Source organism: Typopeltis vanoorti, chromosome 10 (assembly GCF_054136105.1).
Source record: "Typopeltis vanoorti isolate ZY-2024b chromosome 10, IOZ_Tvanoo_1.0, whole genome shotgun sequence".
In the NCBI taxonomy this organism is placed as follows: Eukaryota; Metazoa; Arthropoda; class Arachnida; order Uropygi; family Thelyphonidae; genus Typopeltis; species Typopeltis vanoorti.
In genome coordinates, this window is record NC_143558.1 from 138033497 (window position 1) to 138059403 (window position 25907).

General features: G+C 35.9%; 1 protein-coding gene across 4 annotated transcripts in view; it reads left to right on the top strand.

Moving 5' to 3' along the window:
- The window catches only part of LOC150102833 (uncharacterized), a 630466-nt gene that overhangs the window by 65166 nt on the left and 539393 nt on the right, over nucleotides 1-25907 (top strand). For all 4 annotated transcript variants that reach the window (XM_090398795.1, XM_090398798.1, XM_090398796.1 and 1 more), the window contains exon 3: nucleotides 4913-5090. In XM_090398795.1, coding sequence (XP_090254921.1) covers nucleotides 4913-5090 — 178 coding nt within the window. The remainder of the gene's footprint in view (nucleotides 1-4912; nucleotides 5091-25907) is intronic.

The window sequence follows — 25907 nt, forward strand, 5'->3', positions numbered from 1 at the left end:
GGTTTTCTACAGTCCTGTTAATAGTTGTTCTTGGTAAATAAAATTTAAAAATAATATGCCTTCCATATTATTTTTAAATTTTTAAAATATCATTGTTGTTCTGATTGGGGTGGTTGCTGATAATCTCGCAGGCTTCCTTGAATTTCCATTCATACCATGTTCTAGTGTGATGTAGACAGCTGGTGGTTTTCCAGTCAATTCTGTGTAAGGTATTCAGGGCATGATCAGAAAGGCCAGCTTCACCATAATTCTTATATATATATATTTATTATTATATTATATTATACTTATGTATGCTCCAGATGATGATCTTGATGTGAAGATCGAAACGTCGGGATAATAAAAAAGTTTTTAACACGGTTGTAATTTCCATAAAAATTTTTAAAATGAATGCTGATCACCGTGTAACCCTAAAAGAAAGGATTACAATAATTCATGGAGATTTGACCCACAAGCGATGTAATCAATACGGTAAGCTGGAGATCCAAGTTTCAAATTTGATCAATCAACTGGCATTTTTAAAATGGCGTAGGGACAGCGATATCACTCCTAACTGCATCAGGCTAAAGAGGAAATTCACTTCAACAAAGGCACAAAGAATACCACCGCATGGAGAAAGCACTACTGAGAGAGCAGATTCAAGCTACCAGAAAGAACCTAGCCGCTACACAAAACCAGCTACTAAAAGAAAAAACGGAGCTATCTAGCGACTTAAACGCAGTTATCTGGATAATCCTAGAAAGGATTACGGACAACACAGCAAACCACATCCAACAAACGAAGAAAGAAAACCTAATTTCCAAATTTCAAAGACTAAAAGAACGACAAAACCAGCCGCCATATTCAAAGTTTGCCACAGTGAACGAGAACAACCAACCAGATGCAAGAAACAACAGGAGCCACCAATCACCAACAGGAATCAATAACATAATTAACCTATCTAACCACGCTCTAAACAAAGACGAAATCTCTATACTTAACAAAGGTTTAAATTTTGCTATAGCACCAAAAACGATAGACAAACTTGAAGTTATTTGTAATATGGAAAGAGGCCTAAGATTCATACCTAATAACATAGCAGACAAAATACGTATAGAAACTGCGAACATTTTAAACCATAACAAAACAATAACAAGCAACATAACTAAACATGAATTAACAGCGCTAAAATCACTTAAAACAAATCCGAACATAATAATAACCAGAGCTGATAAAGGAAATGCCACTGTCATTTTAAACCGTACCACTTATATAGAAAAAACGAATCTGCTGGTCTCTGACAATAACACATGCAAACTAGTTAACTACAACCCAACTAACAGAACAAAAAACAAAACGGAGAAACTACTTAAATCAGTTACCACATGGCCCGAAGATACAATCAAAAAACTGTTCCCTCATTACGCGCGCTCCCCTAGAATTTACGGTCTACCAAAAATTTATAAAGAAAACACCCTGCTAAGACCTATCGTTGAAGGAATTGATAGCCTGACGTATCACTTAGCCAAAAAATTAGCGGCAACACTCAAGTAGTTGGTAGGTCATTCTCCCTCCTATATCAAAAACGCACAATACTTCATAAACATCATCAAAGACATTACATTAGAAAAAGATGATTTATTAGTCAGTTTTGACATCTCTGCCCTCTTTACGAATGTCCCAATCAATGACACAATCCTTCTCCTACAAAACAAATTCCCTCCAGATATCACGGTGCTTTTTGTGCATGTATTACGGTTGGGTTATTTTGTATGGCAAAACACCTTCTACTTACAAAAAGAAGGCACAGCCATGGGCTTGCCATTATCCCCCCTATTGCTAACTTTTACACGGAACATTTTGAGCAACTTGCCCTAGATTCCTTCCCTCTAAAACCCAAAGTCTGGCTTAGATAGGTTGACGATGTTTTCACAATCTGGTCCCATGGCTGCCAGACATTAGACACATTCCTTAGCCACCTAAACAAACAACACAACACATACAGTTCACAATTGAAATTGAAAAACACAACACACTTCCGTTTCTAGATACACTTGTCACACGTCTTCCCTCGGGCAATCTTTCCTTCACTGGTTACCGAAAACCGACACATACGGGACAATATATACACATAAACTCCTACCACCACCCAACACAAAAACTAGGTGTCATCAAACGCTAAAAAACAGAGCTCAGACGATTTTTTTCAGTGAACAGGCACTGAAAGACGAGTTTAAAATGATCAGTAATAACCTACAAAAAAACAGATACAGCCAAAATACTGTAAACAAAATTCTCTACAAAACCACAATAAAAAACAAAGACAAACCAGACTACAGTAAAACTATAACCATTCCCTACATTAAAGGAATATCAGACAAAATAAACAGAGTACTACAAAAGTACAACCTCAAAGCCACCTTTAAACCTCCTGCAAAATTAAAAAACTTACTCAACTCATCCAAAGACCCACTCCCTCCACTAGCTCACCCTGGAGTATACCGGATTTACTGTACTTGCAACATACCATGTATAGGAGAAACAGGACGCACTATTCCTATTAGACATAAAGAACATAAACAACACATTAAATATAATAATTATGGTGGAGCTGGCCTTGCTGATCATGCCCTGAATACCTTACACAGAATTGACTGGAAAACCACCAGCTGTCATCACACTAGAACATGGTATGAACGGAAATTCAAGGAAGCCTGCGAGATTATCAGCAACCACCCCAATCTGAACAACAACGATATTTTAAAAATCCCAAACATATGGAAGGCATATATTCGACCTTCCTCACCAAGAACAACTATTAACAGGACTAGAAAATCCAATATTGTAAATCAAAAATAGGAATTGTAATTCAAATAGGACACCAATTATTTCTGAAAGAAAACCATCTAAAAGAATGTTTATTCCTGTCATTGTAAAAATAGAATTTAGCTTAATGTAAAAAATTTTTATTTTATTTTATTTTTAATTTTATTTATTATTATTATTTTTTTTTTCACCAGAGGTCACGCCAGTAGAATAACATGTGATCAAATCATTGTTTCTCTAGCTTACAGTTAATGATGTAACTCAGCTTGTTCTGTATACTTAGGTACGCTCCAGATGATGATCTTGATGTGAATTATTCCTTGCCTCTTCTCTCCTTGTGAATTTGTGCACATTTTTATGTTGGAACATGGTGTTAGTAATAAACAGTCCATGTCCTGAGCAGAAATCCAACAGATATTTGCCATTATTATTAGCTTTGCTCTTTTCTCCCAATTTTCCAAAAATATTTTTGTATGTCTCACAATCATTTCCTACTCTGCTATTTAGATACCCAACTAGGACCAACTTTTCCTTTTTCATTGTGTCAGTTGCTTTTTCTAAAGCCTCAAAAAATTCCTCCACTTCTTCCTTAGTAGAACCTTCTGTGGGACCATAGGCACAAACAAGTCTCATTATCCAGTTCCCCATTCTCATATTTGCTCACATTACTCTACTTGAGACTGACTGCCATTCAAGAAGATTAGCCTCATATTTTGTGTTGAATACTATGGTTACTCCTATGGCTAGAAGGAGTAGCCATATATATATATATATATATATATTTGATATGTCTTTGCTGGCCTGGTTGGCCGAGTGGTTAGCGTATCTGATCTCCAGCCAAAAGGCTGTGGGTTTGAATCTTGCTGCAGGCATGGATATTTGTGGTTATCTTTGAAAATACTAGTGGTTGTGGGCGATGGCATTGGTGTGGACGATGATGGTAGTTGCAGTTTGTCATAGTTTGTGGAGACAGAGAGTTGTACAGTGGGTACCCTCCCTCAATGAGTCTTTGGACTCCCTGGAGCTGTGACATAATAATAATAGATTTACCTCAGGTAGCTGACATAATGAAAACAACTTAAATCACCAAAACAGAGATATAATAATTTTTGAGGTGCTCTGTACTTGTGACTGGCTCACTGGGACAGACAGGAAGATCTGTTGAGCACATAAGATATATACTTGTCACCATTGTTATGGCAATTTGGGACTGGCAGACCATGCCTGGACACCCCTTCACACACACACATGATCAAATAGAAAAAACAAAAGTGCTGTCCAGAAGTCATTACACGTCAAAGACTGTTTTTGGAATCAGCTACAGCTTTAGGACATTCCTCAATAAGTATAGCAGTATCAATTTACCAAACATCTGGGAGACAGTGATTATCAGATCAAATTGATGCTTTTTAATCTCTCTCTCTGTCCAACAACAGATGCGACCAATTAGATGAATTTTAACTGTTCCTGGTATTAACTGATGGTTTCAGTTTGTGTACTGTTTGTGCTCTGAAGATAGATGCTGGGTATAACATCAGTGAAATATAAGTAAATAAATAATGTTATTTATTTTCTTATTCTTGTCTTGCATTGTAAATTAAAACCATTATATAAAAAACTTAACTAGAAATGCCAATGCAGTCTTTTCTGTCTGTTTGAGATGAGAAGAAATCAAGGAAGCTGAGAGTTGTTAGAGGATGGTGTTATTTTCTGTACCCCATCCATGTTGGTGAGCATGTCTGGTACCCTGGATATTTTGCACGAAAAAAAAAAAAAAGGACCAAGATCCAGTCGTGTATTGATCTCTTAAATTCTAATATAGTTGTATTTTCAGAATTCAGAAGTGCATAGTAGTTATCACTTCACTGGTCTCCTTTATCATTTGATTCTCTTTAGGATTGAGTGATTCTAAAAAAAGTTGAATACATGAAGCAAGTACTATTGTGCCAGATGGAAATAGCATATAAGTATGTATAGTCATAATAATTATACAATATAACAGTTGAATAATATTAAAAAAAAATATCAGCTTATATGTGCTGGAAATGTTGTATCCATTTGTTTATCATATTCTCATTTCAGCATATCCCTCACTTTTTCTTTTCAGGTGAAGAAACCAATCTGGTTATTATTGATGTTTCAAGACCAATTCAACTTTCCCAGAATTCCTTAATTGTAGTAAATGGTCAGAAGTGTATTCTTCAACAAGATCCTTCCTCAGGTCAAGTAGTTGCATATCCGGTAAAAGAACTTGAAAAACCAAAAAGAAAACGTGGCAGACCAAGGTACATGTGTATTTGTGTGCATGCAAGCATGTGTCTTATAGCGGTTTCACTCACAAAATATTAGTAACATAATAGCTACAATAATAGACTATAGGCTAAGTGGGTAAGGGTTTGATAATACAGGAACTCTGGTCTAGCAACCGATAAGTAAGATGATATTTTCACATCAGATGATAAAAATCTTCTGCCACATGCAAACATCCACTTCACAATGGGATTCAAGTCAAACATGTTGGTTGTAGACTGAAGATGCTATCCCTTAGCAACCTGTGTGCCAACAGTATAGAGGTGTTGTGTATATTATATAAAATATATGAAGTGTCAGTAAAGAACTGAGTCGAAGATTTCTGTGAGGAATGTTTCCAAATATCTACTCTACAGTCATTTGTGGAGTATGAGAAGAAGAAACACACACACACACACACACACACACACACACACACACACACACACACACACACACACACACAATATAGAGGTGTGTGTAAGAGTTTAAAAGGCAGAAAACCAGAATAAGGTGGCAACAAATATTTCAAATAAAACATGCTGTGTCATTCTAATCGCATATGATATCTTCAGGTATAAACATTTTATTCCCGTCTAGGGAGTAGGCGAGGCCTTTAGCCTTATCTATCCTATCTAACTTTTGGAGACTGAGTGGGCAGTTCAATCTCCATTGGTACCCAATCAGAGATGGCGGCACTTGTTGAGCTGTCTCTCTTTACTGTGTGCTGCTTAATCAGTGACAGCCTTGGGCCAGCCTAACCCTATCACAATATATGTAATGTCTGTAATAATGTGGGTTGTATGGTCGATTTTCTTGAGTTGCCTGGAGAAAAAATTTGCTTGCTCGTGCCAGAGATCGACTAACTCAGGAACCAGTTGAAAAAAGGCTTAGAAAAATTTCCTCTAGTCAATGACTAGATTCAAAACAAAATCTTCCTTCATGCGGTCAAGCACCATGGTGTGCAAATGCCACATCCACTGAGCTACACAGGCTCTTGCTTCTTTAGAAATATCCCTAATCCTGATGTTGGTTAAGTAGTCTAGAGATAATGTGGTCATTATAGCCAGTTTGAAGAAAAGTATTTTTTAATGGAGAGTTCTTTAACTGGTTCATCCTTGTCAGTAATGAGTCAGTGGGCTTAATTCCTGATGTGGAAATAATACCCAATTTTTAGGTTTATAATGATGGGAAGAGGCATGTAGATATGTCAGTGTATGTAGGCTTTTGAAATATGTGTGTGTGTGTATATATAATATTCATGAAAGCTTGATTTGCTTCCTCAGTCTTACGAAAAGGCTAGTTATATTCCACTAATTCGAGCCCACCCAAGGGCCTATGAGTTGTGGAAATACTTTCTGAAAATGAAAGCTGTGTTTCTGTAATAATATCTTCTTTTCTCTAGCTCACTTTCTTGTAAGAATATAGTATATAATACATATATTCAATAGAAAAGATGTGTTTATCTACTGTTTATCAAGTAGAGTATTATTAGTTAAATTTTTGGGCCATCAAAAGTTATACGCGGATTTTTGAACAATGTGGGGGACATCCCTACCCTCGTGTTGTTCAAAGGTCAGTTGTATATTTATATTGGTCTGTATTATAATTTTGTAGTGAGTGGTGTCAGGTGAGATGATCTTCAAAGGGATGACCTAAATTCCAGTTGCTGCACTGCTCATGCCTCACTAGTGAAATTTACAGTATAAGCTAAGGCAAAATCCGATATCATTTTAAGTATCCTTGGAGGAATACAGGATATTATGATAGTAGTATCCTGTAAATCCCTCCCCCCAAACATAATGATGCCCACCCCAAAATGGTCATCCTTTTTGCCTGACCCCTGTACTGTTCATTAGTTTGCTGATCACCTTTCTTCTTTCTATGTGTTTTATCCCCAGCATTTTCTTTTTCTGAAGCTGATTAACTCTCCTTATCTTCGGTATACAATTTTATATAGCTTTCTGTAGATGCCTCTTAACTAACTCCTATGTTCTATTATCCTTTCAAGTCTCTGTGCACAGTAGTCAAGATGCTACTAAATCTTAGCCTTATAAAGAGGGATAATTACCTTCCTATCTTGTCAATGTGTTCTTAAAATCTCACATAATCCTTTGAACTGTTTTTCCAACTACATTCAACATGTGAATCAAAAGACATAGTCACACAGCATGTGCATTCTCATGATAACTCAGCTGTGCCTGAGACATCAGCTAGTACAATATGCTCTCTGAACTTCACCTCTCTGTCCATCACGCCCATATCTCTAGCCTCATCAATTTCATGCAATCCAGTACCATATTATAAGTGTTAGAAGCAAAAAATAGTATCATTTACAAAAAAAATAATAATAAATGGTCTTGTACTATGTATGAAATGCATGAATTTTTTCTTCATACACTGATATACACGCTAATTTTAAGTAGTTAACATATTTGTTTCAATGCTGGTAGTTATGAAGAGTGAAAAGTTAGCCATAGCATTAACAGAAGGTTGTAAATTGACTAGACTCAAAATTAATCGCATGGGCATGATAATATTAGATGGTCATGGTAGAGTACATCCAGTCTGATATCAGACTAGTAAAATATTTTCCTGACTGTCGAGGCAGCACAAAATTTTTCAAGCTTTGGGTATAGGTCCCTTACATCTGTTTTCATGGAATGATTCTGTCTTATATATTGTTTTTCTATGTATGTTATTTTTTTATGTCATTGCCATATTTATCTTTTCAGGTACTATCTGATGATAGGTTCCTGTATCTGGTGATGTTAGAACGAAAAAAGAATTGACATATGCATACATATGTCAATTCTTTTTTCTAGTGTGATTTCTCTATTAGTTATAATGTAATTAATTACTTTTTTTTTAGCATATATTCTCCCATGCTATTTTATGATCAATGAATGTATTATTCAAATTAAGTGGATATTGAATCCAACATTATTTCTTAGCCAAATAAGAAACTCAAAGATAAAAAAATCTATCTAAGAGTTTCTTGCCGAATATAGAAAACTATAAAAGTTCAGTGGGTCCAAGCGTAAGCCAACAGGTGGTATATGCTGATGCAACTCGTAGTAAAGGTGGAGTAAGCTCCAATCACTGTTCTTACATTTTCCCATAGTGTAAAACACAACTTCTAGGAGATGTATGCTGTTATACATTATGGGAGAAGGTCACTACCCATATCGGTTTCGACCCTTTTTGGGGTCTCGTCAGTGAGTAGGTAGACCTAGATGTAAATACTGAGGTTGCAGTAATACAAAGCTCATTTCTTTACTGTACGAGTTGCCAAGAGATGCACTAATAAATTACTGAGATAACGAGCCAATAGGCTTCACTTCAGCAAAGTAAATTTATTCAAATTAAGTGGATATTGAATCCAACATTATTTCTTAGCCGATTAAGAAACTCAAAGATAAAAAATCTATCCAAGAGTTTCATGCTGAACATAGAAAACTTGGGGTCACTGACGAGACCCCAAAAATGGTCGAAACCATATGACCTTCTCCCATAATGTATATCAGCATACATCTCCTAGGAGTTGTGTTTTACATTATGGGAAAATACTAAAGACAGTGATCAGAGCTTACTCCACCTTTACTACGAGTTGCCCCAGCATGTACCACCTGTTGGCTTACACTTGCGCTCACTGAACTTTTATAGTTTTCTATATTCAGCATGAAACTCTTAGATAGATTTTTTATCTTTGAGTTTCTTATTCAGCTAAGAAATGATGTTGGATTCAATATCCACTTAATTTGAATAAATTTACTTCGCCAAAGTGAAGCCTATTTGGCTCTTTATCTCGGTGAAGAATCTATTATTTATTCTTAATTCATTATGCATGCAAAAATGTAGCAGATTTATTCCATTTTCATTAATTTATTATCTGAAATAGCCATCTTGCCAGTTTTTCCCTTTAAATTTCCAATGATAATTACATATTCTTTTTTATTAATTTTTTTCTATGACATTGTGTTTGATCTTCGTAAAATTTTACTCATTCTGGTTGGGTTTCCCTTCCTCTGTCTGTATATTCTTCTTCTTCTTCTTCTTCTTCTTCTTAAGTATTCTGCAAATGAACAGGTTCTTCCTTTAGTAGCAAAAACTTTCTTTCCACTTTCTTCTGTCCTGAGTCTTCTCTTTCCAGGTTGTGTATCTGTCTCTCAACATGTCATCTAGCATTGTTTCCCTCATTCTTCCTCTAGGTCTTTTTCCTTTTATTTTTACTTCAATGGCATCACGAATTATTCGATTTCCTCTCAGAATATGTCGGATCCAATTTCCCTTTTTTTCTTTTTATCCATTTTAACAGATTCCTTTCTTCTTCTACTCTTTTTTTTTTAAATTTCTTCACTATTTATTTTATCTGCCCATTTTATTTTTTTCATCCTTCTCCAAATCCACATCTCAAAACTTTCCAAAATTGCAATTTCTTTTTTCCTCAATGTCCAGGTTTCAGCTACATATAAGGCAATTCTCCACACATAACATTTTATTAGTCTTTTTTTTTTAAATTTCTTCCATTTTACTTCTGAATAAATTCCATTTTCTGCTGAAGGCATCTCTTCCCACCACTATCCTTGTTTTAATGTCACTTGTACATCTTCCATCACTACTAATCACACTTCCTATATATTTAATTGACTTTACTTGATTCAGTTTTTCCCCATTTATTCTTACATCCATAGTTGTCTCTTTCCTTGTTATTTTCATTACTTTTCTTTTGCTTATGTTGATTTTCATTCCATAGTTGATACAGGATTCCTGTAATATGTACAGCAGATGTTGTAATCCTTCCTCAATGTTGTTTGATAATAATGCTTTGTTATCTGCTATATAGATTAGATTACAGGAATCATGTATCAACTATGGAATGAAAATCAACATAAGCAAAAGAAAAGTAATGAAAATAACAAGGAAAGAGACAACTATGGATGTAAGAATAAATGGGGAAAAACTGAATCAAGTAAAGACATTTAAATATCTAGGAAGCATGATTAAATATCTGTCTACCTCCTATCTTTATTCCTCTTCTGCATTCGCCAATGCTTCTTTTAACATCGCTTCAGAATACATATTAAACAAAATTGGAGACAAACAGCATCCTTGTCTTACTCCTCTTCCAATGGTACCTGGCTCTGTTGTACCATATATGTCTCTTACCATAGCAGTTTGTCCAATATATATATTGAAATAATTAGTCTTCTATCTTTCCCGTATCTGTATTTGTATACTCTAAGAATATTTAATTATCTCCCTTTCAGCTTTAAATGTACTTTTTTCTTGATATATAATTATATTTTTGTACTTGTTCTCTTATATATAATCATTATTCCAACCCCTTTAGTAGCTCTTTCCATGCTTTTTAACTCTGCTATATATTACTATGTAACTGTCAGTTTATTCCTTTGCATTTATTATTTATTTATTTTTTGTCTCTGATACTTCACAAATATCAGTGTTATGATTTTCAAGTTCTTCGTGTAATTATTCTTCTTTTCCTTTCAGTGATCTTACATTTCAGCTGCCAGTTGTGAGTATTTCATCTTTTCATTCTTTCCTTATTCTGTTCCTGGTCAGTTCTGATATAGTTGTTTGGTTCTTCAAACTTTGAACAGTTGGATTTAACATTATCTTTCCAACTGTTAAACCAACCAGTGAAGTGCATTTTGTGTTGGGCAGATAAATTGATGTAGCCATCATACTAACTGTGACTCTTCTGGAAGTACAGTGAGCTCTGTGTTATCTGAATAGCTTGGGAAAGAAATGACATATTCAGATAATGGGAGATAGAGAGAGGCATAATATAGGCCTCTCTTTCTCTCTCTCTCTCTCTCCCCCCTCCCCTTAGAATGATTCTTTCCAGCAATACATTCGCCTGTACTAAAGTACTATGATAATGAAATTCAGATGTGAATTTTGTTATCACAATAATATTGTTCTTGGTCATGTCATAGAGTTCATAAAAACTTAATTTGTATCGCACACAGAAAAAGAAAATTCTTGAGTAAAGTTAAAGCCAAGATTGAGTAAAGTTAAAGCCAAGTTGCCTGAACTGGACTTTTGTTTGGAAAAATAAATATTTATTAAGAAAATTAATTCATTCATTGCAACAATGAACCAATATGAACATTCGAAAGAAATTGCGGTGCAAAAAAAAAAAAAGAAAAAAAAAGATTACTTCTGTCTTCTTGCATTTTGTGAAGTAACAGCAGACGTCTTTGTCTGGTTTAAGAATGACTTTTCACTCTTTTGTTTGCTGTTACTTCAGGAAAACAGCAGGGACCTTGTTTAACCTGTTGACACCCTAGCCAGCATGAAATCTCACCATGCTTTGCAGTTTAAGCCAATAGAGAGTACAATTTGGTTGGCTAAGTTGGCTAAGAGTATAATTTGGTTCCCATATTGCCAACCCATCCTCGTTTGTTCAGTACCTAGTAGATACCTATTAATGGGGCATGTCATGTGAATGTGAGGATTGGACATTAGGTCATAAGGCCTAATGTCCAATTCTCAGCATTCCTGAAAGATTATCTGAAGGTCCATTTGTTTGTGGAGGTATGTTTATTCTTTAATAAACTTTTGTCAACTGCACAATTTAAATTGTATTTAATTTATGAAGTAACAGCAAACAAAAGAGTGAAAAGTCATCCTTAACCCAGACGAAGCCACTAGTGTAAGTAGCAAAACTAGTAGGATTATTAAATAATTTATTACAACCTATAAACCCAGTGTTATTTTTATTACTATTACTTTTTTTTTTGGTGAAAAAAATGAAATATTCATCAGGATCTTCTGTACTTTTATACTTATGAAAGGGGAAGGGGCATTAATAGGTATATGCAAAATTGTACAAAACAGTACAAGATGAATTGTTCAATGAACACTTTATTGGAGTATTTCATCCTTGAGGAGTAAATTTTAATACTAGAGGGATAGGGCAGGTTTGAGGTTTAGAGGTGCAGGGGGAGAGTGTGTTCCAAATACTGAGTACTCTGGATGTCAGTAAATCTGTAGGACTGGATGGTATTTCACCATGAATTTTGAGAAAATGTGCTAAGAAACTAACGGTGCCTTTGACCTGGCTTTTCGATGAAAGTCTGGCAGTGAGAAAGGTGTCCAGGGAATCACAGGAAGGTAAGATAGTGTCATTGCATAATGGCGGTATCAGACTGGAAGTATCTAATTATAGGGCAGTTTGTGTGTCATCAGTAGTTGGTAAGATCTTTGAAAAAGTAGTGAGGGACTGTATACAGCATTGGGCAGATGAGGGTAATGTTATCTGTGAGAGTCAACATGGATTTGTGAAGGGGCGCTCTAGTTTTAGCAATATGCTAACCTTTTATAATAAAGTTACAAGAGCATTAGATGATGGAAAGGCATATACTTCCATTTTCCTCGACTTAGCAAAGGCATTTTACAGGGTGCCACATGATGATAAGCTGATATTCAAGTTGCAGCACATGGGTCTGGATGTCAAATTGGTCAACTGGATTCAGGATTGGCGTCCGATAGGTATCAGAGAGGTGTGTATGGTGGTGGGGCAGTTTCAAGGAGTCAGAAGGTTGCAAGTGAGGTTCTATAGGGCTCAGTACTGGGACCTATATTGTTTAACCTTTATATTGATATTGTCTGTGATTTGCAAGGGGATGTTCAGTTGGCAGATGATGTGAAGCTGGGAAGGGTTATTAGTAATAGTGCAGATGTGGTAGCCCTGCAAGAGGATTTGAATAGGCTAAATAGATGGGCAAATGAATGGGGGTGTCAGTTTAATGCAGCAAAATGTAAGGTCTTGAGGATTGGGACACATCGATAGGGCACTGCATACTCTAAGGGAGGAGTTAAACAGGAGGAGGTAGGGGAGACAATAGATCTGTGGTTGATAATTGATAGAAACCTGAAATTTATGGGACATATTGCAAAGGTGGTGATGGTAACACAGAGGATTGCTACAATAAGAAGGACACTAACCTGCAGAGATAAAAGGGTTATCATTCTGTTGTATGAGACTCTGATCAGACCATGCTTAGACTATTGTTCTCAGATCTGGTCCCCAGGATTTGAAGGGGATAAATTAACTGTGGAAAGGGTACAAAGGCGGATAACATAGATGATTTCAGGACTGTACAATGTTAGTTATGAGGATCGGCTGAAGGAGTGTGGACTGCAGAGTTTGGTGGATAGAAGAATCAGAGGTGATATGATTGAGACTTTTAAACTGTTGAGAGGTGTTAACACTGGGGAGCTCTTTCGATTGGTTGAACAGCAGGAAGGAGTGATGATATGGGGCCATCTCTGGAAGTTATGAAAGGAAACTGTGAGAAAGAGGGTGAGCAGTGGTTTCTTTGCATGGAGGATAGTTGAACCATGGAATGCATTGCCTGACAGAGTGGTGAGAGCGAGAATGGTCATTGAGTTTAAGAAGTGGTATGATAGACTTCATGTTTCCTAGGGGGGTGGGGGATCTCCCTCGATGAGTCTTGATAAACTTTGTGTTTCTTAGGAAGCACTTCCCACGATGAATCTTTTGACTCTATGGAGGCCTGAATAATAAAATATTTGTTATTACATGTCTGAAGAAAATAATCTCAAAAGTATTTTTTGCTAAGTTTGCTAATTACACTTAGGTCAAAGGGAATTTTTTGTTCACGAAAAACTATTCCACATAATGAAGAAAGAATTATTTTTTTTGGGCCAAATTAATCAAATATTTTCAGGTAGTTTCTAAAATTTAGAGTCTGCTGATTCTAAATTTTGTTTATTGTCTATTAATAATAGAGGTAACCCTCGTATAACGTGATGTTAGGTTCCACAGAAATGCTGTGTTATATAAATCACGTTATGCAAGACTCAGATCACATAAAAAAAATTGGGTTAGGGTCCAAAATCGTTTTTTTTTTAATTTTATAAACAACAATGACATATCTAACAAAAATATATTTTTATTTAATTCAGGTAATTCATGTAACTTAAGAAAACATAAATTATGAAAGAAATACATGTATAAAATTATAAAAATTACATATTGTATGTAAACTTCATTGCACAATGCATATATGTTTTAGGCAAAATTTTTATCTTTCATAGACGAGGATGTGAGGATCAGTTAATAAACATTGGTTTGTCATGTAATCACCAGGTGCATTACTATACTACAAAACAGTAGAGCAAGTCTATCTTTGGAAACTTTGAATCCAGAATCTGATCTTTAATTTTTTGAAATGTAGATGAATTTTTCATTTTTTTCCCAAAATGACCTGGATTCATCTGGATTAAACACCTGATCTAAACTATAAATGTTTATAAACTTTGAGAGCTTTTTGTTTAATAAGATTTCCATCCAAAGGAATTTTCTTTTGAGTGCAATCTTCTACCCAAATCATTAGAGATTTTTCCGATTAGAATATCGTATACACGAGCAATGTGTTTTGCACTTATTGCTGGCCCAGCAATAATACTTTCTCGGATTTCATGTTAATTTTCTTTGAGTGTTTGAATTATTGATTCTTTTAAATTCAAAGTCCTTGCAACAACTTCTGGTTTTTCTCCATTTTTCAAACGATCCATGATTTTAATTTTTTCTTCGAGAGAAATGAATTTTGTTTTCAATGTTGATTTTTTCCTTTTGTTGCAGTTTGTGGCCATTACTATAAAAAATAAATTTTTTACATAAAAAATGCATTACATATTAATTATGTATGTAACTTATTAGAAAATAAAGTGCTCAGCTTGGGATTAACACACCACTGATTTTTAATGCACTTTCCTTGCAGAAAACGGAGACAATTTTCAACAATAAACACTTTATACGGTAAACAATTGAACTACACATGTGTAAAGGGTATTTCCCCTAATATAAATTCACTACTTATAACTGCATGTGCGATACAGCCAGATGCAAATTTAATGATGAAAAAATTTGATTTTCAAGTCACATGGCGAAAAACATTAAAAGATAAAGGGTTAACTACAATTTATAGGCAGTGTTTTTATTGAAACTGTGTTATATAAGTACTGCATTTGTAGACCACATTATATCGAAACCATGTTGTATAAGTACCGCATTATACGAGGGTTACCTGCACTAATTAAAAATTACTTCACAGAATGAATGCTAAGTTTTCAAACCCATATAGTTTTGGGTGCTTAAGGGTCAAACCTGTATAGCTGAGAGGAGACCTCCACATAGCATTTAAAGGAATGCGGAGAACCTACCAGGTCTTCTGACCTAATGTCCACTTCTCACCTTCTCGTGTTGCATCCTGTTAGGAATCTACCAGGATTCTGAATGAACGAGAATGGGCTGGAAATTTGGGATTTAGCCAACAGAATTGTATTCTTATTGGATTAAACCACAATGTGAAATGATGGCACAACATGACAGAATTTCATGCCGGCTGGGGCGTTGCCTGGTTGAACAAGGACTCCATTGTTTTCACCAGGGAACCAAGGCAAATAGCAAAAACTCAGCTACTGGAATAAATTTTAAAACACACTCCAACTCAACATCACCATAGTTCAGGATCGGTACAATCAACATAAGAAGTTTTGGCAAAGAAATGAAGCTAGCTGAGGAATTAGATAAGTACCAGATCGACATAATAGGGATGACTGAAACAAAAACTGGTGATATCTTTCTGAGCAATAAATACAAAATGTTACTTTCAGGCAATGATAATCAAGGTAAAGAAGGAGTAGCTATAGTATTCAACACTAACTATGCGGCTAATCTTCTTGAATGGTAGGCATTCTCAAGTAGAGTGACGTGGATAAATATCAGAATGGGAACTGGACAATGAAACTTATTTGTGCCAACTGACACAATGAAAAAGGAAAAGTTCTCCTTGTTGGGGATCTAAATAGCAGGGAAGGAAATGATTATCAGATATACAAAAATATTTTGGGAAAATTTGGAAAAAAAAACAATGCTAATAATAGTGGAAAATACCTGTTGGATTTCTTCTCAGGACATAGACTGGTAATTGCTAACACAATGCTCCAACATAAAATGTGCATAAATTCACATGGAGAGAAGAGACAAGGAATAAGAAAAGTCTCATTGACTATGTTATTGTCGATAGTGATGTTTTCTCACTGGTGCAGGACACCAGAGTGTACAGAGGATTTGAAGTGATGACCAGTCTTGAGCAGGATAAAATTGAATTTCATATGAAAAGAAGAACAAGTAAGAAATGTTTTACAGCGAATAAAAGTTGAGCAGCTTTGATATGTGAACTGTAGACTAAAACACATAAACATTATTCAAGAAAAAATGAAAGAGTATTGAGAACTGGAACCAAACCTTGGAGATTCAGTGGCAAGCTCTGAAGAAGAAAAAAAAAATTGATTTCAGCTAGAGAGGCATGCAGGAGATTATCTGCAAGGTTAGAAAAATCAGAACTCCGTGGTGGACAGAGGAAGTTAAAGAGGCAATGGAGGAAAAGAAGAAAGCATATCAAAAGTTCCTGGTGAATAAGTCAGCTTGTGCACTTAAAGAATATAGAGACAAATGTAAGTGATGGAAAGACATTGGTAAGACCATCGAAAATAAATATCAGGAAGGTGGCAAAATATTCTGGAAGCTTTGAAAGAGCTGAGAAATGGTGGAAAGAGTGCTGTAAAATGAATTAGAGATGATAAAGGTAACGAGAAAACTGGAGAAAACGATATCCTTGATGTATGGAGTAATTACTTTGAAAAATTGCAAAATGTAACAATCAGTGATAAAAAAAAAAAACGCTCAACAGGCATACAATCAGGAATATACAGGTATCCCTCGATTAATGCGGTTAATTAATCACTCAATGTTACCGCCTATATCAAAATCGCGTTAATCAAATCTAATAATCAATGGTAAAAATTACAATTCATCCATGATTGATTACTGTGTTAATAATTTGTTTTATATGGGACTCTTTTAGGAAAGATAAAAAATGAATGCAAAGTAAATGTTTAATAAATACTTGTATCTACATTATTTATGGCAATTTTTTATCAAAAGAAGTTATCAAGAGTCGTTTGAACAACGATAACAAGCAAGATGACTCTCCAGACCTCACCAAACAAGCAATAAAACATAAAGAAAAAACACGCAAATATAATACATGATGGTACAAATTAAGTGGATATTGAATCTAACATATTTCATAGCTGAACATAGAAACTAAAAGTTTCGGCAGATGCAAGCATAAGCAACCTTATGGGCAACTCGTAGTAAAGGTGGAGTAAGCTCCCAATCACTTTCCTTAGTATTTTCCATAATGTAAAGCACATCTCCTAGAGGGCATGTATCATGTATGATAAATAAGCCTTTGGCTCTCTATTTCAGTAATACATGATGGGGATATTAAATCCCACATTGTTTTAAAACCGAATATAAGAAACTCAAAGATTGGAATCAGAGAGTTTCTTGCCGAATATAGTATAGTAAACTATAAAGTATCGGCGATCACTAAGCGTCCGCTAAATGCAAGTGGCCCAGCACGTAGTGCAATACCGGAAATCTCGCAGCAAAGTCGGTAAAGTTCTGATCACTATTCTTAGGTATTTACCATAATGTAAAAACACATTTCCTAGGAAATGTATGCTGTTATTACATTATGGTGGTGAGGTCACTACCCAGACCGGTTTCAGCCTTTTTTGAGGCTTCATCAGTGAGTAGCTAGACCGAGTTAATACCAAAGTGTATAGCGAAAAGAACTTTATACTCTGCTATACGAGTTTCCAAACAGGTGCAACCATTAAGTTACTTAAATATAAAGAGCTAATAAGCTTCATTTCGGAAATGTGTTTTTACATTATGGTAAATACCTAAGAATAGTGATCAGAACTTTACCGACTTTGCTGCGAGATTTCCGGTATTGCACTACGTGCTGGGCCACTTGCATTTAGCGGACGCTTAGTGATCGCCGATACTTTATAGTTTACTATACTATATTCGGCAAGAAACTCTCTGATTCCAATCTTTGAGTTTCTTATATTCGGTTTTAAAACAATGTGGGATTTAATATCCCCTTAATTTAAATAATGTTTTTGTTGCCGAAATGAAGCTTATTAGCTCTTTATATTTAAGTATACATGATGGTTTATTTATTTTCAGTTACAATCTAGAAATTATTGAACAAAGAATAAAAAAAACAGATTAACCATACTATACTGACATTGGAAGTCGCGATATCTCTCAGATACAATTTAATGTCAAATATCACAAGTGTTTACATAACATGTGTTAAAACAAACTGACAGCAAAAAACGGTGCGGAATATCACTCGTAACATGAATGCACAGCAACTCATGACCTCCAAGCTATACACCGAATTGTGTAAGAATATTTATATTAAACATTTTGCATGTATCTGTCAGATCAGCTGCGAGCTCTGCAGGGTTAAAGGTGCGTAAAGATGTGTGGACAGACTTATGTGTTCGTCGAACATGTTGTTCATTATTTTAACGGTATAATAGAAAACAGAAACTAAGTAAATAATTAATTTATTAACTTGATGCTGATATTTCACTGGTATTATAACCAGCATCTTCAGAGCACAAAAACACTGTTTGTCACAATACGTGAGACTAAAACAACATGGTGTACTTAAACAAAATTGTAGCAGCAACACAAAGACTAGAGTCCTGATTTTGGCGCCCTCTATCTGAAAAAAAAAAAAAAAAAAAAACCGCTATCATATATTACTAGAGTCCTAGAAAAGTGCTAGTTTTTTCTTAATATGACTGTCTCCCAGATCTTTGGCAAGTTAATACAGCCATATTTGTTGAGATTTGGAGTGTGTTTTAGGGCTTCTGTCGCCTCTAAGAACAATCTCTCTGATTTATATGGGTTTCTGTGTAGTACTGTTGTGTTTTTCCAGTTGATCCTGTGTGCAGGGGTATCCAGAGCATGGTCTGCTAGGCCCGACTTCCCATAATGATATTTCCGGACGTATCGTTTATGTTCGCTAATACGGATATTCACAGTTCTTCCTGTTTGACCATAGTAGGCTTGATTGCATGAGCAGGGTACTTGGTAGGCTCCTGGATGTGATAAAGGAGGAATGCTGTCCTTGGGTGAGCGGATGAGGGTGGCTAATTTGCTACATGGTCTGAATGTAGTGCGTAGTTTATGTTTATTGAGAATTCTTGAGATCTTTTTGGATGTGCCTTTAATGTAAGGGATGGTGACTGTTTTGTTGTAGTTCTCTGTGGTGGATGGTGGGAGGGGTTTCTTAGGAGTATTTAGTATTTTGTTTATTTTTTGTGGATTGTAGCTGTTGGCCAAGAAGGTGTGGCATAAGTGAGTCAGTTCAGCAGTAAGAGCCTTGTCATTTGAACAGATTGCTCTCGCTCTATGGGTTAGTGTTTTTAATTTGCCATATTGTTGAGAAGGATGATGGTGTGATTGTTTGTGTAAGTATCTGCCTGTATGTGTGGGTTTTCTGAAAACTGAAAATGATAAGGAACCATCTGGGAGATGTGTGATGAGTGTATCCAGGAAGGGCACACAGTTGTTGGCTTCCAGTTCCATAGTAAAGTGGATTTTTGTATGTTGGCTATTTAAATGTGCTAAGAATGTTTTCAATGTCTCAGGGCCATGTGGCCAAATAGCAGGCACATCATCAACATAGCGTAGCCAAAGTGTTGGTTTGAGAGTGGCTGTATTGATTGCTTGTTTTTCCAGGTGTTCTATGTAAAAGTTGGCTAGGGGGGGAGAAAGGGGAGAGCCCATGGCTGTCCCATCAATTTGTTTGTATATTTTCCCTTTTCATGTGAAATATCCTGCATGTATTGTGAATTTGAATAGTTCAAATATATCAGGGGGGGAGTGTGACTTCAGTAGATTGAGGGTTTCTATTAGTGGTACATTTGTGAATAGTGAAGTGATGTCAAAGCTTACTATTAAGTCTGAGCTTTTTAGGGTGAGGTGTTGTAAGATGCTTTTTAGGTGTGCTGAATTTTTGATAAAGGAGGGAGAATTGTTAGTGAGAGTGGCTAGTAACTTTGCTAAATGTCTAGCCAGTTTGTATGTGGGACTATTTATACTGTCCACAATTGGGCGTAGGGGTGTACCTGGTTTGTGAATTTTTGGTGATCCATAGATCCTCGGTGTTTTAACATGGAAGGGTTTGAGTTTGTTAACTGTGTCTTTGGGCCAGGAAGTGACTTTTTTTAATAATTTTCGTGCCTTATTCTTTTGTGTGTTGGTGGGATTGCGATCTATAATTTTGTATGTTGACTGATCTTGTAATAGTGTGTGCATTTTGTTTTCATATTCAGTTGTGTCCATCACCACGGTTGCATTTCCTTTGTCTGCTTTTGTTATGGTAATCTGGCTGTTGTTGTGTAGCTCTGTTATAGCAATGAATTCCTTATGTGGGATATTATTTTTTGGAGGCTTGGACTTGATTAGGATGTTGGCCACATCTAAACGTATGTTGTTAGCTATTGTTGGAGGCAGGTCGTAAATTCCTCGTTCAATGGACGCCATTATTTCGGCTTTTGGAACTTGCTTGGGAGTTATGGCAAAGTTGTGCCCTCGACTTAAAGCAGTCGTGGCTTCTTTGCTTAAGGTGAGTGACGATAGATTCACGACGACGAGGTCTTGTTGTAATTGCGGTCGTTGTATGGTGTTCCGTTGTTGTAGATTTTCGAACTTCTTTTGGTGCCGGTTTTTGACTCTGTCGAATTCTTTTTTTGCCGTTGCGTCGGTAATGTTCTCTAAGATCTGCCAAAGTTCCGTATTTAGAATATTATGCAGTGATTCTCGTAATGCGCTGATGGTTGTATTTGCTTGTGCTAATTCCCGGCGAGTGGTGTTAATTTGTTCGCGGGAAAAGCGCTACACTCGCTCGTTTATAGATGCGTTGGGCTTTGGCCGAGTGGAACTTGTTTTTGATTTTAAAACAGTTCGGTATTAATTTGGTGTCAAATGCGAGAGCAATCTGTTCAAATGACAAGGCTCTTACTGCTGAACTGACTCACTTACGCCACACCTTCTTGGCCAACGGCTACAATCCACAAAAAATAAACAAAATACTAAATACTCCTAAGAAACCCCTCCCACCATCCACCACAGAGAACTACAACAAAACAGTCACCATCCCTTACATTAAAGGCACATCCAAAAAGATCTCAAGAATTCTCAATAAACATAAACTACGCACTACATTCAGACCATGTAGCAAATTAGCCACCCTCATCCGCTCACCCAAGGACAGCATTCCTCCTTTATCACATGCAGGAGCCTACCAAGTACCCTGCTCATGCAATCAAGCCTACTACGGTCAAACAGGAAGAACTGTGAATATCCGTATTAGCGAACATAAACGATACGTCCGGAAATATCATTATGGGAAGTCGGGCCTAGCAGACCATGCTCTGGATACCCCTGCACACAGGATCAACTGGAAAAACACAAAAGTACTACACAGAAACCCATATAAATCAGAGAGATTGTTCTTAGAGGCAACAGAAGGCAACCCTAAAACACACTCCAAATCTCAACAAATATGGCTGTATTAACTTGCCAAAGATCTGGGAGACAGTCATATTAAGAAAAAACTAGCACTTTTCTAGGACTCTAGTAACATATGATTGCGTTTTTTTTTTTTTTTTTTTCCAGATAGAGGGCGCCAAAATCAGGACTCTAGTCTTTGTGTTGCTGCTACAATTTTGTTTAAGTACACCATGTTGTTTTAGTCTCACGTATTGTGACAAACAGTGTTTTTGTGCTCTGAAGATGCTGGTTATAATACCAGTGAAATATCAGCATCAAGTTAATAAATTAATTATTTACTTAGTTTCTGTGTTCTATTATATAGTTAAAATAATAAACACCACGTGCGTAAAGATGGTTAAAGGTATCAAGGGATTGCCGCAATTAATTTCGCCGCATTAATCAAATTCTGCGTTAAGCAAAACTGCATTAAGCAAGGGATACCTGTATATCCATATTTGAAGTAGAAAAATGCCATAAAAAGCCTGAATGTGGAAAGGTAGCGGGAGTAGATGATATTCAACCAAAAATGCTGAAGTATGGAGGTATAAAAGTCTTACATTGGTTAGATAGCATAGTTCCAAAGGCCTGGACAATGGTACGAATTCCAGATGATTGGAATCTAGCTCTCATAGTATCCATATATAAAAAATAAAATAACACTGAATGTGAGCATATAGAGGTATTTCCCTACTGACTCTTCCTGGTAAGAATTATGCAGTATACTTGAGAAACAGTTGAGAAGAACTTGACATTGTTAGCATCCAGAAATGTGTTAGCAGAACTAATGTCCCATTCTGTTTAAGATTAGTTTAAGAACTAATCTTAAACATAATGGGAGAGGAAAGTTTAGCAAAACAAGTGTTCTCTTCGAAGTTGGCAGAAAAAAGACCCAGAGGAAGATCACAATGTTGGAGTCTTGACAAGTAACAGATTGATTTGGAGGAAAATTGTAGAGAGGAAGTTGGTAATAGTGTAAGTTTTTCATGTAGTATCATCATAATATCCTATGCATCCCCTGAGGGTACGTGTCAGGAATTTGATAATGACGATGGTTTTTTTTTTCAATAGAAAATAAAATGAATCTTTAAATATAACATAATCTTTAAACACAACACAACATTTATAATAATTTAAAAGGGTAAAATTTTACAATCTTTTCACTTAGTGGTTTCATTTTTTGAAGCTAACTGAATAATGATGGAAGTTTATGCCGGCTGCCTCTCCATAGTATCTATATAGGTTTCTTTACGCATTAAAGATACCAAGAACTTTTATTCTTGTTTTTAATCCTTTTTCCCAAGTAATCAGAACAAAGTTTTGTGCATGAAATATATTCACATCCTGAGCTACTTGTATATAGAGGCTAATGACTTCATATCACTTGCCTTAGTATGTATCCCATAATGCAAAGTACAACCCCTTTCAGGCATGTATAATGCAATGCATAATGGTCACTACTTTTCGACCTTTATTGAGGTCTCATCGGTGGGAGCCAGACCTAGGAGAGATACCAAGGTTGAAGTAATGCAATAGTCATATCTACTGTCCAACCACAGATCCGAGACCTTCAGCTGACATTGGCCAAGAAGATCAATTCCTGTTGAATGGGAGAAAGGAATATGGTAATGTACGAATTTGTTACCAACACGCGAAATCACATGCATAAACATAAAATTTTCCAACTGTTATACAAGCAATATAGTTACCACTTTAAAAACTTCAATGTTCATAAAAGGTGCTTGAACTTATTATTTAAAATCTCTGGATGAGAGAAAGATGTAGAAAGTTTTTTACCTTGGGTGTACTATACGTTTAAGATCTTGGTTTCTCTTCTGGATCTGGCTCTCACAGATGAGACAACAATAAAGGTTGAAACTGGTCGAATAGTGACCCTTCCCATTATGCATTGCATTATACATCCCCGAAAGGGGGAGGGGATACTTTGCATTATGGGGTACATACTAAGGCAAGTGATATGAAGTCTAGTAAATTATTTAAGGAATTTACAACATATACTGGAATATTATTAAAAGAAACTTTAATGAATACTTCCTATATTTCGGTAATGTCCCATTGTCATCTTCATGGGAACATAACTATGACAAGTGCACGCAGGCACTACAAAAAGCAAACGAGGCAGAAGAGAAAACTAATGTTGTTCCTAGAGTCGTAAAGTACTATATTGTCTTTGCTGTTGGGCTAAAGTTCTCAAGATGCAGGCTTCCCAAATTTAGGGCAGTCTCATGCAGCCAAATTTGTTGAGGTTTGGAAAGTTTTTTAGAGCTGAGGCTGATTCCATGAACAGTTTTTCATATTTAAATTTGCTGCGGTGTATTAACTTGGCTTCAATGTATTCTGTGGCGGGTATCCAGAGCATGGTCTGCCAGTCCTGAGTGGCTGTACTGGTGAAACCGGTGTAGTCTTTGTGTTCTGAAATCCTGACATTTGCTGTCCTGCCTGTTTGGCCAAAGTAGGATAGTTTACAACTGCAAGGGACTTGGTATACACCAGGTAGGTCTAGGGGAGGTGGGGTTGGTTTTTGGTGGAGCAGATAAGTGATGCTAATCTTTTATATGGTTTGTAACGGGAAGTCAGGTCATATTTCTTTAAGATTTTGGATAACACTTCAGAGGTGCCCCCAGATATAGGGAATGGCAATGGATTTAGTGTAATCTTTGTTATGAAGGGGGAGGGGGGGGGGTTGTGTTTAACTGGTTTTATTTTTTTTTTTTGGAGGTTGTAGCCATTGGCTAAGAAAGTTTTACATTTTTGTTATATATTTATATTTACCTTTAATATTTTTTCTTATATTTACCTATATCTGATCTTCCTAAATCTCCAATTAAATCTTCAATTATCCTACTGTCTGCACCTTTTGTAAAATTACGTTATGTTGATATATACCCTTACCTATCTGACTTACTCATTTGTCTCTTAATTCTCTCTTAAGTCTCATTAATTCCTTACTCATACACATCTTATTATTTCTCTATCTACTGGCTGCTATAAACGTATTAAATGATAGTGCATCGCACTGTTAACAATGACACTGCTTCAGTGGTGTAGCTAGAGCTTTTGCTGCCCGGGGCAGTCCCTGAGTTTGCCGCCCCTCTCAATACACACCAAAAATACTACAAAAAGCCAAAATGACATATAGGGAAATAAATTAAAACACTATGTTCATTTTTGAAGTACAACTTTAATTTCAACATTCTAAAATGTTATTTTGTTACTTTTCTGTTAGCAAAATCATCGATGACATTGTCGAAGTCTATTTCATAGTAATGTAGGTAATTCTCAATCAATTTTATTTAGAAAAATTCCTCTCATAAGTAGCAGTACTTACAGCAATTGTGAGGAAAATTTGCTGTAGTATTACAATAGTTGGAACTGAATTCTCAAGACTGTATTTTAGAATTAACTACAAAAGTTCAAAAATGTTCAAAGTGCTGCCCGAGGCGGACCGTCCCTTCCATCCCGCTCTAGCTATGCCTGCACTGCTTCAGGCTAGAGAAAATCCATTTGTTATAATTCTGGTATTAATCCCGTTTCTAATTTTGGAAAAAATTTATTAATTTTTTCCAAAATTAATTTATTCATTTGTTAATGCTGTGCCATCCAAAATTATTAGACCAGAAAAGCTTCATCGTCTGGGAGAAAACACTCAGAATGGCACAATATTCAATATCCGTACAATTACTATTCCAAATTTCACCAAAAACATATGTGTCTTAATTTTACTACAGTCGTGGCTATCCCCAAAATTCTGATTTGCACATGTTTTATGGGTGCTGCATTGGGAACATAGATCAGGCAAGTTGTTAGGTGGACAAAAAGGATTTATTCATTAAAAATTAAGGTACAATTACTGATAATTACTTAACTAAACTAATTGAATCATGCAGGAGTAACCTGGGCATTTTTAATCTTTCTCAACATAAGGCAATATCTAATACTAAACACATTATGGATTCTTTCTAATTACTTAAAATTCATAGGTAATCAAATCTTGGTCTCAAGAACTATCTGACTGTAACAAAACTATCTTCGTTACAATCTAACATTTCTTTATATACAAAAGATTTAAAAGGTTCTTTCATTAACGGGGCATTAGGATCACTCTGGCTTTTTCTTTCGATCATCTGTTATATTTTTATGGCTCGTTGTTTCTTCCTCCAGTTTACTGCTATCAGAAAAGACCGGCTAGCGAATACGTTCACGATTCACTTCGTTCGATGTGGGCGAAGCTGGTCTGCAGGGATCTATCCATGTGGTTTTGCATATCGTCTTGCCGAGGCCTATGCTCATGCTGTATCTC